Source organism: Lipophrys pholis, assembly GCF_963383615.2.
Source record: "Lipophrys pholis genome assembly, chromosome: 20".
Classification (NCBI taxonomy): Eukaryota; Metazoa; Chordata; class Actinopteri; order Blenniiformes; family Blenniidae; genus Lipophrys; species Lipophrys pholis.
The window spans coordinates 16,939,440-16,959,543 of NC_137648.1; the positions used below are offsets into that span (position 1 = coordinate 16,939,440).

At 38.8% G+C, this 20,104-nt stretch overlaps 4 protein-coding genes across 5 annotated transcripts; 1 reads left to right on the plus strand and 3 right to left on the minus strand.

The window, feature by feature from the left end:
- Window positions 1–1,240: 1,240 nt before the first annotated feature.
- Window positions 1,241–7,380, plus strand: ncf2 (neutrophil cytosolic factor 2). The gene is made up of 16 exons (XM_080489843.1): window positions 1,241–1,516; window positions 1,745–1,827; window positions 1,995–2,103; window positions 2,228–2,362; window positions 2,537–2,644; window positions 2,881–2,940; window positions 3,218–3,261; window positions 4,429–4,570; window positions 4,688–4,753; window positions 4,999–5,053; window positions 5,132–5,175; window positions 5,262–5,410; window positions 5,510–5,621; window positions 6,552–6,669; window positions 6,757–6,864; window positions 7,159–7,380. Exons 1-15 carry the CDS (start codon window positions 1,343–1,345, stop codon window positions 6,861–6,863), a joined length of 1,506 nt encoding a protein of 501 aa, XP_080345969.1. The 5' UTR covers window positions 1,241–1,342; the 3' UTR covers window position 6,864; window positions 7,159–7,380.
- Window positions 6,933–10,720, minus strand: dph2 (diphthamide biosynthesis 2). The gene is made up of 7 exons (XM_080489844.1): window positions 10,599–10,720; window positions 10,160–10,327; window positions 9,928–10,040; window positions 8,842–9,062; window positions 7,923–8,612; window positions 7,384–7,566; window positions 6,933–7,258 (listed from the first exon to the last, which is right to left on the minus strand). Exons 2-7 carry the CDS (start codon window positions 10,307–10,309, stop codon window positions 7,131–7,133), a joined length of 1,485 nt encoding a protein of 494 aa, XP_080345970.1. The 5' UTR covers window positions 10,310–10,327; window positions 10,599–10,720; the 3' UTR covers window positions 6,933–7,130.
- A 462-nt stretch (window positions 10,721–11,182) lies between these two features.
- On the minus strand, window positions 11,183–15,080 carry mcur1 (mitochondrial calcium uniporter regulator 1). Of its 2 annotated transcripts, none has more exons than XM_080489110.1 (9): window positions 14,783–15,080; window positions 13,509–13,625; window positions 13,310–13,413; window positions 13,034–13,135; window positions 12,712–12,753; window positions 12,464–12,535; window positions 12,213–12,266; window positions 11,998–12,112; window positions 11,183–11,769 (listed from the first exon to the last, which is right to left on the minus strand). In XM_080489110.1, exons 1-9 carry the CDS (start codon window positions 14,988–14,990, stop codon window positions 11,714–11,716), a joined length of 870 nt encoding a protein of 289 aa, XP_080345236.1. In that variant the 5' UTR covers window positions 14,991–15,080; the 3' UTR covers window positions 11,183–11,713. The 2 variants fall into 2 exon arrangements, with proteins under 2 accessions (XP_080345236.1, XP_080345237.1); XM_080489111.1 differs by having other exon boundaries at window positions 13,509–14,468; window positions 14,783–15,066.
- Window positions 15,081–15,243: 163 nt separating this feature from the next.
- rgs9bp (regulator of G protein signaling 9 binding protein) lies at window positions 15,244–19,974 on the minus strand. The gene is made up of 3 exons (XM_080489113.1): window positions 19,438–19,974; window positions 17,805–18,111; window positions 15,244–17,472 (listed from the first exon to the last, which is right to left on the minus strand). Exons 1-3 carry the CDS (start codon window positions 19,531–19,533, stop codon window positions 17,096–17,098), a joined length of 780 nt encoding a protein of 259 aa, XP_080345239.1. The 5' UTR covers window positions 19,534–19,974; the 3' UTR covers window positions 15,244–17,095.
- Between the last annotated feature and the right edge of the window lie 130 nt (window positions 19,975–20,104).

Genomic DNA, 20,104 nt, shown 5'->3' on the forward strand with positions numbered 1-20,104 from the left:
TTTGATCACAAGTTAATTATTTTGAAAGGGTTATCCCGGATCATGTGTTGGAATTCCTGTTAAAGATTTTTTTAACAGTATTATTATTATTATTATTATTATTATTATTATTATTATTATTATTATTATTATTATTGTTGTTGTTGTTGTTGTTGTTGTTGTTGTTATTATTATCGTTATTATTATTATAGCCTCCAGTAAGCAAAACAGATTATTTTTTTTTTCTATATTTTTATAGATTTTATAGAATAGAATAGAATAGAAATCTTTATCGACCCCAGAGAGAAATGCTTTTACAGCATTGTGCCACACACAATACCTCCAAAAGGAAGTTAAATAGCAAATTAGACCGGATAAAAAAATTTAATGAGTGATAATATTGAATATTAATGATTGGCTTTACAGTGACTCATATACGCAAAGAAAAAAAGGGAAATTAATAGAAAACCCACCATAGACTAGACAATACACCAAGACACCAAGACAATAGAGTCTTATGGGCACAGGAAAGAAAGATCTCCTGTGGTGATTTGTGCTGCACTTTGGTGATATGAGTCTGTTGCTAAAGGTGCTCATGCTGACCATGATATCATGGAGGAAATTATTAGACTTCTAGAATTTAGCACCTATCTGAGGCCTTATTCATTCACGAGCTAAAACCCTTTGCTTCTGGTGTTTTCAAAGTGTGAGATGATCAGCCTTTCTCTGTATCTGCTTGAAAAAAAGTGACTCAACCACCGTTTCTTTGTTTAACTCTTCAGTTTTGGACTATACTTGGTTGTTGATTGGATCATAATTATGTAATTTTAATCTCATAAACTCTGGTCAGTTGAACCAAAAGATAAACAGCTGTTTATCTAACTACAGAAAGCAGACTTACATGGTCATATACCGTCTGTCCCGAGGCCTCTATTTGGCTCAAGTGTGTGGATTTTGGAAAAGAAACATTATTATTGATTTTTTTTTTCTTCACTTACTCAAGCTCTCCTGTGTGGTATGTTTTATCACAGAATAGATTTATTTTATTGGTTTTAATCCATTCCTTGAGCCTTCATATTTAGCTTTCCAAAGGAGGAGTGACAGAAAAAGGAAGATGTAATTGGAGTTTTGCCCAGATGTGATTATCTCTGATTGGACAACAAAAAAAAAGACACACAAACTCCCAAATATTACATCACAATAAATAAAAAAAAACAGGCCAATCACTTTGCCTTCTAAGCTGCTCATGATGTGGCTTTGCACACATCAGTGGCTGTCTTCACACTTCCTCATCTCACTGGTACAAAATCTGAGGAGCTTCCTTCATTTGGAGAGTAGCTCAGTGTGCTTGTGAGCAGTGAATATGTCTTTTGTGGACACTCTGCGCCAGTGGGATGAGGGCGTGACTTCTTTTGAAAGACAGGATATTTCAGAAGCACTCACGATTTTCCAGTCCATCCAAGACCCAAACTCCAAAATTTATTTCAACATTGGCTGTCTCCATCTTCTTAACCAAGACTTGGAAGCCGCTGAAAAGGTAAGTCGCGTGTGAAGGGTAGCACACATGCATCATTCACTTGTACTTGTATGGTAAATACTACCACACGTCAAGAGGTAGACAATGTTTGGGAGTAGGTTCAACTTTTGTGATGGACTACTGGGATATTTCAGTCCATGAAAGTGCAAGTCACTGTTTAAGAGGAAGTTGGATTTACCCGTCTGTGTTCTTTTTGAGGAAGTTGCACTGTTTTCTGATGTTTCACAGGCGTTCGACTGCAGCATTGGCAAAGATGAACATCTGGCCATCGCCTTCTTTCAAAGAGGAATCACCTTTTACAAGAAAAAAAGGCAAGATACACCAGCCAGTTCGCTAAAACAATCACTTTCATCTCATAAATAGCACTGCTTGTATGTTAAAGTACTGTACTGTATGTCTTTGGTAAACAATCTAATTTTAAACACTGACTTTGGCCTACTAATAAGGAATATATTTGCTTGAATATTCCTGTTTTAAGGTACGAGGAGAGTTTAGCTGATTTCCAGAAAGCCTACAAAGCTTTGAGGGGAAACCAGCTGATAGATTATAAAGCGCTTGGTCTCCGATACATTTTATATGCATGTGAGGTGAGTGAAAGCTTGATAAATATAATTTATTCAAAGATTGCCTTGTTGCTCGTAGCTATCAATTCAACCTTCACTGCAGCAATAGACAGTTGGGACTTTAAGATATAAACAACTCCTGTCACAGGTTCTTCACAATGTGGCCCTGGTGGAGGCTCAGCTGGGTAACTGGGAAAAAGCCCAGGAAAACCTTGTCAAGTCTCTCAAATACAAGACTGATGCGAAGCTCAACGTCATGGACAGAGCGCTACAATCAATTCTGGTCAGTTATGTTGTGGTCACTAAGCTGAAAAAAAAAAATCTGTATTTACCACATATAAATGGCTAAAAATCAGCTAACACTAACGACAATGATTCTTAAAGTGTCAGTATTGAATGTGAAAGTATTGAGTATGAAAGTATATCTCTTCTAACAGTCATAGAATTTCACCCACAGAAACAGAACCTTTTCAAACCTGTGGAGTTTCCCACAAAAATGCTGTTCAAACCAAACAAGCACTACGTTGCTGAGCTGGAAAAGAAGGACTACCTCGGCAAAGCAAAGGTACTACTTTATCTAATGATATGCTGTTCCATCGGTAACAGATGGCATTACGTTACTCATCAGTGTGATTATGAACCTTATGAAACTGCGGCAGATTATCCTGTTGAACACAATGTCAGTCATTCAGTTTATGATTCAAACTCTAAGCTGCGTGTCTATCCTTATCATATGAGAAAGTTACAAGTATTATTTCCCAGACTTGCATCAATCGTCAGTGTTTTCTGTGCTACCACCAGGTTGTTGCTTCAGTTGTTCCAAAGGATGATTTTTCTGGATTTGCTCCACTGCAGCCACAGGTGACCTTTGGCCTCTTTTAGGATATAAAATATCGCAATACTTTAGAAAGTATTCAATGTATAAATATATCTTATTTTCTTGTTACGTTGGAAAAACAAAACGAAAATAACTTGACAAGTTTTCTGTGTCACATCCTGAATTACACATAACAGCATTTTCAGCACTATTTTACAATAAAATAATTCACTCTCTCGTGTCTTATACTGTAACCATTGGTAATGCTGCCCTACCCCATGTCAGACCACAATGAGAGAGTTTGTGTTTTTGTCCTGGCAGATTGAGGATGGTCCAGCTTGTCCAAAAGAACCAGAGGTTTTCAGGTACGAGGCACATCAAATTTACACATTAATGTCGAGCATATCTCCAGTTCTGCGGCTCTCTAGGCTATCACAACAAACAACCATTAAAACATGAAAGAATGAGTTCCAGTATTGTGGAAAGCCATCAGGCAGCTTGTTATAAAGAATGCGTCAGAGAAAGATTGTTTTTAAAATTAGAGGTGTTTCTTTTAACCTGCAATTTATAAGATAAGATAAGATAAGATATCCCTTTATTTATCTCACATGTGGAGAAATTTGCAGTGGTACAACAGGATAGTAAAGAGAAAGAAGCACACATAGCAGAAACTAAAAAAGCAGATAAAATACAATATAATAAAAAAAAATATGCACACGGTGCCTATAAGTGTGGACATGTACAGAGTATGGGGGTGGATGTATTGCACAAAAAAGCAGATAAGAATACAATATAATATAAATATGCACACGGTGCCTATAAGTGTGGACATGTACAGAATATGGGGGTGGATGTATTGCACATAGTAATACGTTTTTATAGATGATTATAGTTATTGCACCACTTATTGCACAGTTGAAGTGGAGTGATATTGTCCGGTTGTGGTGTGCAGTGGTCTACTGGGAGCAGGCTTGGTTGAAGAGTCTGACTGCAGCAGGGAGGAAGGACCAGATATACAATCAGTATATTTATATACAGTTTATGGAACTATTGCAGAGAGGTTCAACCTTAAACCATCTGTACATTTTAGGCAAGATGAAATCTCTCTCCCTGTGTTTTCTCCCACAGTGCAGAAAGATGCTTTTGAGGTTAACTCATATCAGTATAGTTGTGATTATTTGAGTGTGTGTGAATGTCTCCGTGTACCTTGCCTTCATCCTGCACCCAAAGTACATCGTTTCCAGCCTCTGACTGATCCTGAATACAGGAGTATAAAATCTGGATGGACAAAATTAATCTTTCTCTTTATGTAACCCAAGATAGACTCTCTATTGGGATTATATTATCTCTTCCACATTTTTGTGTCTTTAATCTTAATATAGTCATTGATGCCTTGCTGATTGTATAGCTTAAAGGATAAGTGAAACTACCACTTCACGCCTGCCTTAACATTTCTTCACAATGCTGTTATATAGGAGGGTATTATTGCAGACAATCTCAGAGATGCTGTCCTCATTGTCACGTCTTCACAGGGTATTGGAAGGAGAGCCCCACACCGTGCTGTTTGAGTTTGTTCCCGAGACCAGCGACGAGTTGGCCGTCGTGCCGGGAAACATTGTGTTTGTGTTGCAGAAAGGTGCCGACAACTGGGCCTCTGTGGTCTTCAACGAAAGGGTGGGACCACGATAGACAGAATCTGCACACAACCTGTCTGTAGATTTGTGTGAAAGGCATGAACCGATTTATGGTATAAATACACGATATATAATGTATTTACCATGTCATTTACAGAGGGGACTTGTTCCTTACAATTACCTGGAACGCTTAGAAATCTCCTTGGCTTCGAAAAAAAATGTGGTGAGGACTTTCTTTTAATGCTTATATGATCTTCCAATGAACAGCAACTATTGAAGGGGGTACAGCAGGTTTAAATTATGAGTCATTTATTTGCTTTAGTTGTGTTGAAGTAGAGACATCTGAAATATGCAGAGCTGTGGCTCTTTAGGAAAATGCATTTTGACGGGTTTCTAAAATGACAATTGACATGGTGAATCTTTTTCTTTTCTCTTCTTGTGTAAATGAATGGGAATAACAATAAACAGGAAGTAACTGAACCTCCAACTCGGGAACCACCCACCAGACCTGAAAGAATACAAGGTGACCTCATCTCAGGACCATTTTCATTTAACTAAAATGTTTTTATATAATACTAAACCAATACTGCCTGTACCGAAGGTCTTACTCCCAGTGACAAAAGCGAGAGAAATACTCAGGTTAAGGTGAGCAGCAGCAAATCTGTGCCTTTAGATACATGACACACTGAAACTATGAAGCTACAGTAGATTTTAATGTTATTTGATTTCAGGAAGGACCAACAACTGACGGCTTGTGCATCGTCAAAATCCATCACACATTCAACTTTGCCGTCTCTCTACCACTTGGCTCAACTCACGATTTGCTAATGGAGAAAATCAGTCGGAAGCTCAATGTGCCTTCTACTGCGATCACCTTGAGGTGCTTCGAGAAGAAAAGAAAAAAAAAAAACCTTCAGGTGCAATTGGTAGATTGCCTTCTTCTTTTAGCACAAAATTCAATATCTATTTTTTCCCTCAGGTTGACTGCTGAGGCATGTGCAGGAAATGCAATCAATGAAAAGACGGAGATGGAAAAAGTGTGGGGCCGTGCCAACAGTGGGCGGGTCACCTTGTGGTGCAGTATCCAGGAGGTGAAGTGGTGATTTATTGCTGCACATGTTGTCTTTACAGTTTAATGGTGCATAATAATTATTCCATGATGGGATGATTACTTTTTACCTATTAAGAATTCCAGTTAAGTTTTTATCAGTATTAATAAATAAAAAAAAGAACCTTCACTGAATACTGATCAGCCATAACATTAAGACCACCCACTTTAATGACTGTGCAAGTTCACTTTTCTTGCTGGGGAAACGGCCCTGATCAATTTAGGCCTGAACGTCACCCAAGTATCTGGTCCCATTATGTTAGCGGCAGATATTTAAAGGAAAGTGAATAACTTATGTTAATCATAAACCAATCTTTGTCTAATTTGCTCCTAGTCAGGACAGGCCAGCACAGTGATAGCATAATAACTGATAAATAATTATCCTTTTCAGTGCAGCACAGTATGCTACATGACTAAAAACATGAAGAAAAATAGTGTCACATTTTCACAATATTTCCAAAAATAATTCAGTGGTAATAAGGCAAGTAGCATCAGTTGCCTATCCAAAGGTATTCAAGGCACACAGGCCACCTGGAGCTTAATAGCCATATTGGCCATTGCAATGACACTAGAGATAAGGAGATCAGTGGTAGATAATGACCACTGCAGACCAGATATGACTGTCATATCACCATCACAGCCTAGGTCTTTTCAGGCTCGCTCCAGTCCTTAAGCTTTCCCACTTTCCTCACCTCAGACAAATCAACTTTCAGGACACAAACTTCCATTGCTGCTTAGAAAATCCCAATTATTCACAGTGCCTGTCAGTGGTCATAATGTTATGGCTGATAGGTGTCCAAACCTCAGAATTGAAAACATCTCAATACTACAGAAAGAGTCAATATTCCAAAGTCTTTGCAAAGTAAGTATGATTACATTGGGTTGAAATTAATTTTGTATTTCATGATTGTAGCAAACAGATGGAAAACCACAGTGTGAAATTCACTTTATGGCACTTCATTCCTACGAGTCTTCAAATCCTGAAGATCTGAGCTTTCAAGCAGGAGACACCATCACTTTGCTTTCTAGAGGTGAGACTGCATCGCCAAATAAACTACATCATTTAGCAATGCTACAATTTGATTCAAATTGTAATTCATCTCTTCTTTTTACTTTAGTTAACCAGGATTGGTTGGAAGGAAACTGTAATGGAAACATTGGCATATTCCCATCATCCTTTGTAGAAGAAATTCCTGTGAACGGAAATCTAAACAAAAGTAACTGAGGTCAGTTTCTCTGATTAGGAGCCAAATCTGAAAACTGCACATTACTTTCTAGGATGGAAGCAAAATTTCACCAGAGGGACCAGTAGATATTATTTATTTTATCAAAATAAACTCATTTTTTACATCTTCATATTATTGTTGTGATGCTTGACAGAAGGCACACCGACTGACTCAATTACTTGCAGCTTCTATAATTACAATGCATTAGGTACATTTTTAAGTGGATGAATAAATAATCTGTTGAAAACAGAAGTGGTGGCATATTATCATGAAGCTGTTCCTTCCTCTTCATAGGCAATAGCGATGCCTCTCCTGCCCTCTACTGCCTTCACCACAGGCGTGTCTCCCAACTTCTGCTCTAAACCTCTCCAGCTCCGACCTGCCAAGAACGACGCTGAAAAAGAATAAAAGAATTACGTAAATAAAAGCTTTAAAGGTGTTTTAATAAGTCTCCTTGAGCTTCTTTCCTATTAAAACTATGAAACATAAACACAACAGAAATGTTGCACATTGACCTACCGGCTGAGTTTGTGTTGGCTACAGTGAGTGTTTGATTTCTCAGAACCATAGAGGAGCTGCTCGGGGTCTCTGCGGGTTCGCCGTTCAGCAGGTTGTGGCTTCGCAGAACTCCAGTGATCAAAGAGACGTCCGTCTCATCACTCTCGTCCTGTTGATCAGCCAATGGCACGTGACTCTGTCCTCCTAAAACACAGCACCATTACAATAATGAACATTTACACAATTCAGATGTGAAACATAAATCCGATTGGACGAGATCAATTCCGAGAGTTCTGATATTTATTGCAACAGTATTGGGACACTTCACTCAGCTGACTGCACAGCCAATCTCCAAGCTGAATTATTAGACTTTAAACATTTAATGTTTCTGTCATAACTTGGATCAGCGTGTCTGATTTCTGTTTAAATAAATCTGATGCTTTTTCCAGTAATTCAAACCTCCACACAGCCACCTTAGAAGAGCTTCAGCAAACACAAAACATTACCAACCCCCGAAGAACTTCGTATGGAGTTTCTCAAAATGAAAACGTCAAACAAACCTGGCAAAAGACGTCGAAAGTCTGTGATGTATTCTTCCGACCACTCCCTCTGCTTATTGCAGGCCACCTCCATCTCAAATGGTGTAACTACAGGTTTGTAGAAGTCATTTGAGTCCAAAAGCGAGTTTTCGGGACATGCGATAAGCACATAGATGTCAATTTCAAGAAAGTTTGCCAGTTTGGGCACATTTAGCTTCCCCATGGCAAACATGTAGCTCTTCTTTCCCGCTCTGCGGATGGTCTCCTTCAGCTGCTGGATAATGGTGAGGTAGTCGGCCACTCCGAGAGTGCCAACCAGAATGCCAACCACGCTGGCGTCTTTGGCCCTTTCTATTGCATAATACCGCTTCATCAATGCACGATTGACACTTATCGACTCGGCCCTCCCCGTCATCGTCGCAGGGCTGAAAGAGCAAAACGAGCAGCGATTCCACGTCATCATGAAGTTCCGCAGGGTTGCTCCCTCCTCACCGATGTAGAACATACTGTAATCCGTGATGCTTGAGCCACTTTTCAAGGAGAACTGCCTTCCAAATTGGTAAATAACCTGGCTGTCGCATTGTTCTGGAGGCAACGAATCATTATTCAGTCTTTTGATGAAGCCGGGACTGTAACATCGCTCCCCTTCTACCACAAGCTCCGAGGAGACGAGGTTTGGATACTCTGGTGAAAGGATAGTCACAAGATCCTCTGGGGGGAGGGGGAGGAGAAAAACAAATACATGCTGTCATCAACTACTGGATCTAATTTTTAATAGATTAAAGATGTTGGTATTTAATACCATAATACATAATTCAAAGATGGTGGAATTCGGTCAACAATTCTGTATGATGATTGGTTTTACAATCATGAACATCCACTCATTAAACAACTTATTCAGAACATCTGTACAAAGATGAAGATTATCTGGATAACTTACTAACAGCATGGGCGTAGCTGACATCATAGAGGATGACAACGTTGCTCCGTGAATCAGGGTAGAGCTCCCTGAAGGATGAGGCACACCTGTCCACATCCACTGCTCTTCTCTCAAACACGTACATCAGGGGCAGCCTTTTTGACGTGCTGAGACAGGCGCTGCCGTAATGCACGATGCACTCAGCTCCAACGTGCTCTGCAGCTACCTCATCCACACAGCAGCTGCAATGCAAATGTAGAATTGGAGAAACAAACTAATGAACAAGTTACAAGAAAAGGGTTTCACTTACAACCTCTTGTGTAAATGCAAATTATTATTTTTTTTTTAAAGATTCACTTCTGAATAAATTCCCAGGTAGAGGGCCAAAACTTAGTCGGATACTGTACCTTTATGAACCAATAACAATTAAACTAAAACATTTAAAACTATTGTTTTATGAGGGACAACAGACTGAAATTAACCTTAAAGCTAAATCCGGCATATTTACAGTAACCTCATGAAGAGATGGCTTGTTCATTAATATGCACTGTCTTGTCCAAATAAACTAATAAATGAAATAAAACAATCACATGTTTCATAACCTCATGAAAACTGAAAATACACACTCAAACTCAATGGTTTCATTCCATTTACAAAACTCTATGTACAGTCGCTCTTCAATATTCACAACACAAATCGCAGTCTACGTTCTAGTAGATTCATCAGTCTGGTCAAACCCAAAGTTAGTACTTCCTTTGGTCACTCCTCATTTCATTTTTCTGTAGTAAATGACTAGAATTATCTTCAACAGACCTTACAACTCATTCCACTGACTTATTTCATTCACCTCTTTCAGAAATAACTCACAACTGAAGAATCACTGCACTTACTTTAAGCATTTATTTTTTTTCTTCCTTAATATGTATCACTGTAAACACTACTTCTTTTCGTTTACACCGTTTTATTGTGTGCGTGTATTTGTTTTCCTTTGTGCCTCTTGGCCAGGTTGTCATTGAAAATGGGAACTGATTCTTAATTGGCCAATCTGGTGAAAGAAATAAACCCAAAATATTACATAAAGATTGACAAAATGATAGATGGTTTTACCTGCCATAAGACGTGTCACCCAAAATAAATGGCTTGGCATTCGTGTTCCGATTGATTTCTTCTGCAATTGCAACTGAATCTCCCAGAAGTTCATCGGGAAACTGCAGCGCAACCTGCAAACAATTGAACACGATGAGTACATTATTATAGCTCTGCTTATTTTCCAACTTCTGGAGCCAGACTTTTAATGAATATCAAGAACAAGTCTGAAAGTAATGGAGGAGGAGGGCACCTTTGCAAACTGATGCTCAAGAATGAAGTCACAAGTCGCCTTGATTTGATACAACTCTTCAAGCTTGTCCACGGGAGTGTTTGACTTCAGTGAAACTTCTAACACTCGCTGTAATACAGTTTCCGAGCTGCTACTGAACGCATCAGTCATGACTGCAAAGAAAACACCCTGAAAAACAATTAGAAACCTTTAAATTAAGTTAGCTCATGTATTGATTCATCAAGTAATAGGGTGTTCAGCTATCAAACGCGTCAAACGTCACGCGAATATTAACAACTTTCTTAACACAGGTTGGAGGAAAGTGCAGATTAGCCACAATGTTTACGTATGTTAGCATAGCCGCGACCAGTACAGGCTCCACGCCTTTGTTCACACTATAAATTAAACAGCGATTGTTTAAAAAAAAAACAAAAAAAAAAACTACTAACCGTATACTTACTTCAAAAAATACATGAAAAATGAGACGTCAGTGTGTTAGGTTTAGCAGAAGACGTGAAAATGCTCCTTTTGACAGCGACACACGTGTCTATGATGCGCATTGCAACATAGGTCACTCAAAACAGCTTCCGGTTCATCTCTTCAAAATAAAAGCCTTTACAAAACGCTTTCAAAAGGTAGCTCGAGATAACGTTTGATTAATTTTACTCAGGACAGCAACAGAGCTGTTGACGCCAACAATATCCCAGCCAACACTGTATCTGGGGCCCTTGTGGGTTGATAAATGGGTTCTATGTGGGTTTGTCCGCGGGCTCCATAATAAAGCCCACATTAATTAACTTATATGCACACCCACACATGGATGTTGGCTGGGTATTTATCAATCAATCAATCAATCAAATACTTTATTTATCCCCAAGGGGCAATTGGGCAACTACAACTGAGCAGGACAATGACAGACAATAGAATAAAATTTAATAAAAATAAATGAATAAATAAATATAGTAAAAAAAGAGTAAGAATTATAGACTATATGGTATATACATAATATCACGCACATACAAATACTAACGGAAACACACAGCTTCAAAGCAAAAATCTTTATTCACAACATATATAATAAATGTGAAAGAATTGCTCAAAAATAATCTTGAGACAAAAGTACATTTGTGGTCATTCATTTGCTTATGTGAAAAGTTACACTCACCACACCATTAATAACTTGTTAAATACAATTATAAAATATTTACAGTGTGTTAAAAGTTCAGTTTCACTAGTATCACTTAAATGTAATGCCAGTATTCAATTGTGCGTTTGTGTAGTAGACACAACTCTTCATATAAAGAAGACTGGGTGATTTTTGTCAATACTAGATTTGTTCCAGCAGCCAAATTGCATCAATAGCCAGTAAAAAAAAAAAAGAAAAGAAAAGAGTGGCACAGTGTGATCAAACTTTACCAGGTGAGAAAGTTTGTATAACAGGACACTGGTGATTGCAATTTGCTGGATGAAAATCAAAGAAAAGGAGAAAATAGAATGAGATGTAAAAGGCAGCAAGTCTGGATGTAGTTTAAGTGCAAATGTCAGCTCATATCAAGTTGAGATTAAAAGTCGATTTCACATCCAAATACGATAGAAACCCAAGACCACAGTGAGGCAGGTGAACACAGAACCTGAAAGAGGAAAAATAAATAAATAATTTAGTCCACCCACTTCAACAACTGGCAATTCATCACCATCACTTTTTTAAATTTCAAACTAGAATAAATTGTACTTTATGTATTTCGGTGCTTCTAGAAATATACCAGGTCGTTGATGAAAGGGAAATTACCTCCCTGCAACATAAAAGCCCAGGCTGCTGAAATCTCCACACACACATTTATTTCCCTCCCCCGTTTTACCTGCAAGGTATTTTATAGTGTCCAGTTTATGAGACTCCAGCATGGTTTTTAAACCGGCCACTTCAGTGTCGATTTTCATGTTTGTCTGAGTCAAGTGGCGATCTTGCTCTGCAGTCTGTAACCGAAAGGACAATTTAAGATTAAAGACAAATCCAATCCAGGAGAAGCGACAAAACTCTATGTGCATTTACAGTGTGAAAGTGTTGTCTGTGTACCATTTCCAAAATTTCAGTTCGTGTTTCTAGAAGCCTCTTCTCATGCTTTGCTTTCTGAAAAAAAAACCAACAACATTTTATTAAAGATTTGAGTTTGTATTTTCTGCTTGCAATTTCATCAACATGTAAACGTATTAATTTGGGGTCCATAATCTCCACAACCTCAGATCTTTAACTCCCAGATAGTTTTAAAAGCAGTCCACTGAAATTCAAACAATCTAATTAAGAATCAATTTTCCTGGAATACATACCAGTTCTTTTACGCGGCTCTTCTCTAAACTTATGTCCAAAATATTGTCCGAGCGCACTTTATTCATTACATCCTGCGGTGATGGAGACACACAAAGGAACGGATCAATGTACTTCAACATGTCACAGAGACTATTTTTAGGTATTCAGTATATTAATTAATAAAGTTATGTACATTAATACAGCTCTAAAATTCAAACAGATTTTATTTTATTTAAATTTTCTATTAAGAATCACAATTTAAACCTACAGCCAACTGGACCTTGAGTTGTAACAACTGGATCTTGAGTTTCTGGGAGAAAAACAAAAAAGTTCAATAAAACAGAGAATGATATCAGAAAGCCAAAAAAAACAAATAATTCTAAGAACATACTGTTCAACCTCACGGCTTTGACGGATCTTTATTGATTTAAAACGGTAAATTCATTGTTGCTTTTTAAATTCAGATGTTTTGAGATTACAAGCACATGTGCTGGTCTGCAGTAAAAATAAGAAATACACCAAGAATTACTGGCAAATATACAATAACTGCTGTTTAGAAACGGCTCCAGTTAGCCGACAAATGCACCCACCTCGTTCTCAGCCAGCAGGGTTGTGAATTCGCTCTTCTCCAGGATGATCATGTCCTTCTTCACGGCTGCGATTTGAGACATCACCCTCTGCAACATGATCTCCTGCCGAAAATCACACAGAATATATAAGAAGCCAAGTGGCGCAAGCACAAGTTATGTAGGCAAGCAGAATCCAAAGACCTTGACCCAGAGATATTTACAGGACTGCTGAGTGACAACCAGCGGCTCAGTGTTTATTATTGGACTTGATGTCAATACATTGGATAACAGTCTCACCTGCTGCACTTTGGTGACCATGTCGCTGTAAATCAGATCCATGTTGGAGTTCGTCATCATCACCAGCACTTTCACCAACACTTCGGCTTGCTGAGTACTAAAACCTGTCAATGAGACAAAAACGGTCTATTTTCCAAGCAGATCAGCACGGCCGGTTATGAACGAGGTATGATTTTAGGACTGATGAAAGCAAGCAAACCGTTGTCCTCAAAGAGTCGCACCACGGCATGAGTGTCAAACAACAGTTTCCGACCTTCAGCCTTCGGTACGTGTGGTTTCAGATCGTACTGGAAGACTGTGGCAGAAGTGCTGAGCTCTGAAATAAAGTGAAAATAACTATTTTTAACACACATTACATGCCGCACGTTTGTTTTGCTTTTTTCTTTTACTTTACAAATGCAGTGCTTCACTTTCTCATATTTGAGAACCAGCACCAAATAATACAGTTTCTGTACACCTCTTTTCATATCCTTTATTACTAAACAAAAGCACTTTGTGGGGAAGACACGTGGAAAAGGTGCATGATCCAGCATGTTGTGTAAATAAAGTGCTGCGTAAGGGCAGGTGTTTATACTGAGAACAAAGGGGATTTATCTCCAGGGTATATTAGCAATAGGGAATATTCCAACACAGAGGACGTTACAGCACATTTTAACTGCAAATATTTGCACAAACTGAAAATAAATTCACAACTTCTATCCTGCTCGGAGTGAGGATAAAATAAAATCATGTAATATAAATACTACATGCACACAATATAAAGACGTACAAGCACAATATAATATAATGAATGCAAAAACATTATATAAGCAATATAGAAACAACTCATTGGCAAATCCAAGACAATATATTCACCAGATAATAAACAAATATCGTGTATACAAGGGAAAAGCACCCCCATGACCATGAGATTTCCCAGAGTGAAAAAAAGGAAAGGAAAAAAAAAAACACTTAAAAACTACAGTTTGTTTCTTTTTCATATAAAAGAAGGTACAAACAAATCAGTTTTTGCTGCTGAAGCTCGAGCCAACTGTGGCCCAACACTTCTTAAATAGAAGCATTTCCTCTATCCTGGTGCATTGTTTCAGCTTGACAGCCGTTTCGGATGAACTGGTTTCCCTGTTAACTGGTGACCGACTTCCTTCAGCGTCCGTCGTTGCTGCACACAAAAGGTCCGACAGACACGTTAAAACTTTATTGTAAATGTGGTTGAACCGCGTTTGCCAGAATAGCTAAGCATTTGTGTGAGATGTTTAGCATCCGCTGTTACTAGTAGCAACGACAACGGACACTAAAGGGAGTTGGTCACCAGTTAACAGGGAAACCAGTTCATCCGAAACACCGCCTCATGCGACTCACCTGTGCGTACAGGTGCTCATCCCACAGTGAGTTATTTTTTCCTCTTTAACCTCTGATCTGCAAGAAGCGTCATCACTCCTATAGTTCAGTGACAGTAAGAATAAAGGCTGTTACCTCTCACAGAAATCTGTGTGACAGCAGAAAGAGTTCCACTCCTCGGTTTTCCTCTCAATGAGGAGATGACACAGTGGAAACTCGGCTCGGTTCGACACGGAGGAGCAGCGACAGACTTTTTAATTCGGTCTTGGTTGAAGTCGTAACGCTTATCTAAGTGGTTCAAACTGGAAAGTTTGAGTCTCGACCGACATTGTTTTAGCACCATGATAAAGTCTGTTACTTCCTGGTGTGAAGAGTCTTTAGGGTTTTTGTTGCTCTTTCAGTTCTCACCCTCTTTCTGCACCCACAGGAGTGAGCACTTCCGGGATGGTTTTTCACGATAAACCATGGTCGCCACCACACTTCCGGACAGGTTATTCCACAATAAACTGTGCTTGTAAGACGGCCAACACAGTTTTTTCAAAATTAAAATGGCAATACTTATAGCCACCCACAGATTAGAAAAAGTATAAAACATTGTATTGTATGAAAATTTATTTTTGTGTTGAATTACATTAATACAAATAAGTGATGTAAACTTTGTTTTTGTTTTGTTGTTTACATATAAGCTATATTAACGTGTGCTGTCAGTGTTAGCCAGTGTGCAGCCTTAAAGTCTTTTTGGGTGTCATAAAGTCCAGGTTTAAATTCAAAAGTGACCATGTCTTTTTCATCATGATTAACCATTCCATACACCTATTTTTGCATACTGAACAAAATATGCTGAACAAAGTTCGTTTTATTTCCAAGAAATTTGGTTCTATTTATGTATAATTGGCTGCAGTTATTACTTTTTGAAAGGATGTTTCAAAATGTTTCTTCAATTATTACATTATTGATGGATATTACAATATTGGCCATTATTACATTTTTGGTTGTTGCAGCCCTTAAACGGTCTGTAAGACTGAAGAAGGAAAACATTGTTCTTTTACTCATGGAATGTGAATAGAAATGTTTCTCTCCATTAACTATGTGCTTTCATCTCATTGAATGACATATTAATGATATGGTAATTTGGCAATAATGTACTTTTTTTGTAATCAACAGAAAGGAAAATTTTTTCCAATAAACACCCTGTGAGTTCTAATTACAGTGGCGCTATCCTTGGGAGTGTATGTTCTGGTGTGGAGCAGATATCTTCAACACAACTTACAGCAAACAGATGGACACTCTGCGTTGCTTAAATAAGAATACAAGGAGAATGTTTAAGTTGCAAAAATAAGCCACAAAAACTACATAGGATGCATTTAAACTTTTTGCTTGTTGAATTTCTGCTTATTTCAAGGCATGAAAAGGTTTCACTCACAGTTGTATAATCTGTTTATAAGCCATGTAAGCCTTGAAGCTTATCAATGACGCTCCTGTGGGAAATGTTGATAGAAAAAAAAACCTTTTTGTGGTCTACATGCGAATATATTCTCTTAAACAGAATACTCGGTGATTTGTCGCCGTTGCCCCCTTTTGGGGGTCACACAGCAGATCATGTGACGTGCATATCTTTGTCCTTCCTGACACAACCTGAGCAGTTAGGGGTTAAAGGCTTTACTCAGGGCCCCACAGCGGTGATGTGTCAGCATTAGACTTTAAACCAACCAACTTCTTGTGACAAGACTGCTTCCCTAACATGTAGACCATCATATCTCACCCTTTTTTTTTCTTTTTCCCCCAAACGCAATACTGATTCACAAAATGAATAAAAACGCAGTATCATGTCAAAGTTGACATTTTTTATATTGCTTAACACTACTGCATAAAGTCCAGTCTCAACAGCATTGATTATTTACAAAATAACATAACATGGATCCCAATAATTCAATACAGCATTCCATCTACCAAGCATCAGCATCTATGTCTTCTCAGTGGTAACAAGGAATAAAGTGTGAAAAGTGTCCTTCAGGCTGCTTTGTAAAACCATAAATCATTTCTCATGTATCACATACCAGACAGGAAAATGTACAGGAAAATATAACATCTACCTTTATACAATTGAAGCGTTAAAATGAACCACCGCTCCCATGACAACCCTGTTTTTAATTGTCACTTTGATAGACGCGGGTAGTTCATAGTATATGGCAGCTTTAGATTCACTGTGTGAAAGTGATTTGCATCCAGATTTATTTCACTAACAAATCTAAAATAATCTGGTGACCAATTTAGTTGTAGTGGAAAAAAAAAAGTACTTTTTTTTTTTTTTAATCTGTAAATAATATTATGTTTTTAAAGGGAAAACTACTTTATGTGCAAAGCTTGCCAATGTTACAGTGTTACTGAGCATTTCTGAGGTTATACAGAGAAAAAGAAAAAAAAAAGTTAAGTGAGTTAAGGTTTTGTTCATGAAAAAAGGACTATACATACAGATAAAGTGACTGCCACCAAAACAAAAGCAAAGAGCAATAAGAGCACAAAGATCAGACTGCGCTGGCATAGAGGCTGGCGCCCCGGCTGCTCCTCGTCTACGGACAGCAGAGCTAAGGAGGCGCTGTCGGTGCTGCTGATGGGGTCTGCATACTGTGGCCCATGGGGCTCCACCATCCAGCGCAGCACATTGACTTTCAACTCCATGTCATCGATCATGTGGTCAATTTGGCTGATCTCCTGCGCCATGGTGTTGCGCTCCTGGCTCTCCAGGCCATCGGGCAGGGCTGGAGACTGAGCTTGGTTCAGGTCTGGGATACTGAGGGCTCGGGCCGCGACCTCTGTGCCTCCTCCTGCAAAACCGAAAAAAATAAAAGTTTTGACTCGTAAAATAGTTATGAAAAATGTTCCTGTTTATCAATTAGGGAAAACCCAGTGGGACAGGTCTCAGGAAGAATTGGAGGGTCCACTGATGATTGCTCTCATAGCTTCAAATAAGTAGACATTGCATAGTAAAACATGAGAGGTGAGAAGCATGAAAAAAATTCACTTTGTAGAAATGAATGAGATGATTGGGAGTTTCAGGATAAACACACATACATTAGTCTCATCAGTCTTCTCAGCCGGACTCCCGACTGGAACACAGTTTTGTTTTACATATATGCAGATGCAATGTTCTCTTTACCTTGTAGGCCAGTTTTCACCAGGGTGGCAGTGTTGTCCAGGGAGAAAATGTCACCGGCGCTGAAAACTTTGCACATGTCAATGTGGAGAATCTCTAAACTGGAGGAGAAAGACACCCAGAGGAGCTCCATCTCCTTCCTTTGCTCCTCGGGAAGGCTCTTGTCTCGGAGATGCAGGGTGAGATGCTGACAAATGGCCATGGCCAACTTTTGGGCCTTTTCACGCGTTTGTCGTAACTCATCCCGCAGCTGCAGGCTGTCCGTGCAGCCGCCAACACACGAAGCCAAATGTCGGTAACACGCCACCACCTGTGTGAAGGAGAAGAAGTATTTAATCACTCAATGTGAAAAGCTTAGAGAAGCTAATTTTGTAATAGAGAAGCCCGGAATTATCACAAGTGGAATGCATTGTCAACTCTGTGTCTGTACGGGCAGCTCTCTTAGTCGCATCAGCTGATCGAGTGTGCAGACCACTAATCTCAATTAGTTATTGTGCATCTATTATCCTCCTGAGCAACTATTCACTGCAGAACAAACATTACCAGGACATATTGATGCACTGAAATTCAGTGGGCCATAGGGTTATGACCTCTCGATTGTGTTTATACTAGTATGAAATATTAAGAAACACTGTCTATTTCCTCCAGGCAGAAATAGGGAAATGTGCAGAATATCATTCAGTTTTTGCTTTTTTGATCACTATCATACAGCAACAGTGTTTGACTGGCACCCATTAACCTTGGAGGATTAGCAAGTGTGGTTTCATTAATTTTAAATATTACAAATAATCTCATTATCATTGATCTATTTCTATTTCTAGATAAGCCAAAGCAACCTTGTGCACTCAGAGTACAAGCGGTCCATTTACATAGTGTGGACAGACGAGATGAAAAAAAAAAAAGAAGAAAAGCCCACAGCAGATACACACTACACATATTTCTAGATTATGTGTTAACAGATATTTTTAAAATATCTATATACATTTCACTTATGAGTAACTATCTCATATCACATTTGGCATTATTCCACTTATGATTTTGTTTTAACCTATAACACTTAACAAATTGAAAAGTTTCCCCTGTGATTTAATATTAAAGTGTTTCTTGGGGAATCATTTAGTTTTAGTCAGTATTTTAGCTTTACAATGGAAAAAACAATCATGATTGCAAACAGACTGGACATCCATTGCACCATAAAAAGATGTGCATCAAATATTTAATTTTGCTTAAATTAATATGTATGTCATCAGCACATTAAATCCTTTATTTAGGTAAAGACGATCATATCTTTGCCATGTAGGTGAAATTTGTAGCACAGCGAGGGCTTTATTTACCACAGAGCAGCCACAAAGACGCAGTGGACCAAGAAATTCCTTTCAAAGAGAGTGCGTTTTTCCCCGTAGGGAGGAAAGAAGAAGCCTCACTATATTGTATATGTTCAGTTTGTAAAATCTTAATGTTGGGAAAGTGGTATAATTGCACAAACAAAAAACATTTAACATTTAATGCACTCATGCAATGCCGAAATGTCTGAATTTTTATAATTCCTTTTTTTAATGTATGCATCTGTGATGACAAACATTTTTCACAACCTTGTCACGCTGAATAAAAACCGAAAAAACTCCGAGCAGCTTACCTTTACGAGAGAATCCACCAAAGCCTTTCCATCAGCCAAAGCCTGGTCTTCACCGACTGTGGAGTCATTGCCCACTTTGTTATTTACAAGTGGCATCGGGATGACTTGTCCAGAGTCTCAGACTCTGCCACAGTAGGCAAGATTTCAGCCCGGCTGCCCCTCACTTCTCTGGCTGTCTTTGCTCCTCTTGTTCCCCTGGAAGATGCTTCATTCAGTGGCAGAGGGTCGAAGCAAACTCAGTCCCCAGGCAGCATGATGCACAACCGTCCTCCACTCCAGAAAAGGAACTGCGTTTACAGATGCTGAGCATCCTTCAGACGTTGGATATTTGGTAACAAAACCTCCACGAGCAAAATGAGGTAAAGTGGTTGATAAAATATGACAATAAACTGATGAAACTGTATAGACAACTAAGCAAGGTGCTAATCCTGTGATTGACCCCTTCGCACTGACACAGGCTAAGAAAAGCTAATCTCATTAACCATCACTGAGACCAGAGAGATAGAGCAGCTGGATGTCTACCACAATGGTCCTTTCACTGAGAGGAGGCTGTCCTCTATTACCTCAAGCAGACCACACTGTCTACGCCTCATTCACTCAACTGGAAAGGTCACCGTGCTGCGGGATGGGTTTTTTTTGTATGCGAGGAATATTTTTCAGGAAGTTT

What these genes read in the sequence shown, in the direction of transcription:
- ncf2 (XM_080489843.1), top strand. Translation starts at nt 1,343, where the DNA reads ATGTCTTTTGTGGACACTCTGCGCCAGTGGGATGAGGGCGTGACTTCT. An exon ending in ACATTTTATATGCATGTGAG is followed by an intron (nt 2,104 to 2,227) that starts GTGAGTGAAAGC and finishes CTCCTGTCACAG; the next exon opens with GTTCTTCACAATGTGGCCCT. An exon ending in CATCACTTTGCTTTCTAGAG is followed by an intron (nt 6,670 to 6,756) that starts GTGAGACTGCAT and finishes TTTTTACTTTAG; the next exon opens with TTAACCAGGATTGGTTGGAA.
- dph2 (XM_080489844.1), bottom strand. Translation starts at nt 10,309, where the DNA reads ATGACTGATGCGTTCAGTAGCAGCTCGGAAACTGTATTACAGCGAGTG. An exon ending in TTGAGCATCAGTTTGCAAAG is followed by an intron (nt 10,041 to 10,159) that starts GTGCCCTCCTCC and finishes AATTGTTTGCAG; the next exon opens with GTTGCGCTGCAGTTTCCCGA. An exon ending in GGTGACACGTCTTATGGCAG is followed by an intron (nt 9,063 to 9,927) that starts GTAAAACCATCT and finishes TTTGCATTGCAG; the next exon opens with CTGCTGTGTGGATGAGGTAG.
- mcur1 (XM_080489111.1), bottom strand. Translation starts at nt 13,842, where the DNA reads ATGCTGGATCATGCACCTTTTCCACGTGTCTTCCCCACAAAGTGCTTT. An exon ending in TGGTCACCAAAGTGCAGCAG is followed by an intron (nt 13,136 to 13,309) that starts GTGAGACTGTTA and finishes GATTTTCGGCAG; the next exon opens with GAGATCATGTTGCAGAGGGT. An exon ending in GAACTGAAATTTTGGAAATG is followed by an intron (nt 12,113 to 12,212) that starts GTACACAGACAA and finishes TTTCGGTTACAG; the next exon opens with ACTGCAGAGCAAGATCGCCA.
- rgs9bp (XM_080489113.1), bottom strand. Translation starts at nt 19,533, where the DNA reads ATGCCACTTGTAAATAACAAAGTGGGCAATGACTCCACAGTCGGTGAA. An exon ending in TGGTGGATTCTCTCGTAAAG is followed by an intron (nt 18,112 to 19,437) that starts GTAAGCTGCTCG and finishes TCCTTCACACAG; the next exon opens with GTGGTGGCGTGTTACCGACA. An exon ending in GGTGAAAACTGGCCTACAAG is followed by an intron (nt 17,473 to 17,804) that starts GTAAAGAGAACA and finishes TCGGTTTTGCAG; the next exon opens with GAGGAGGCACAGAGGTCGCG.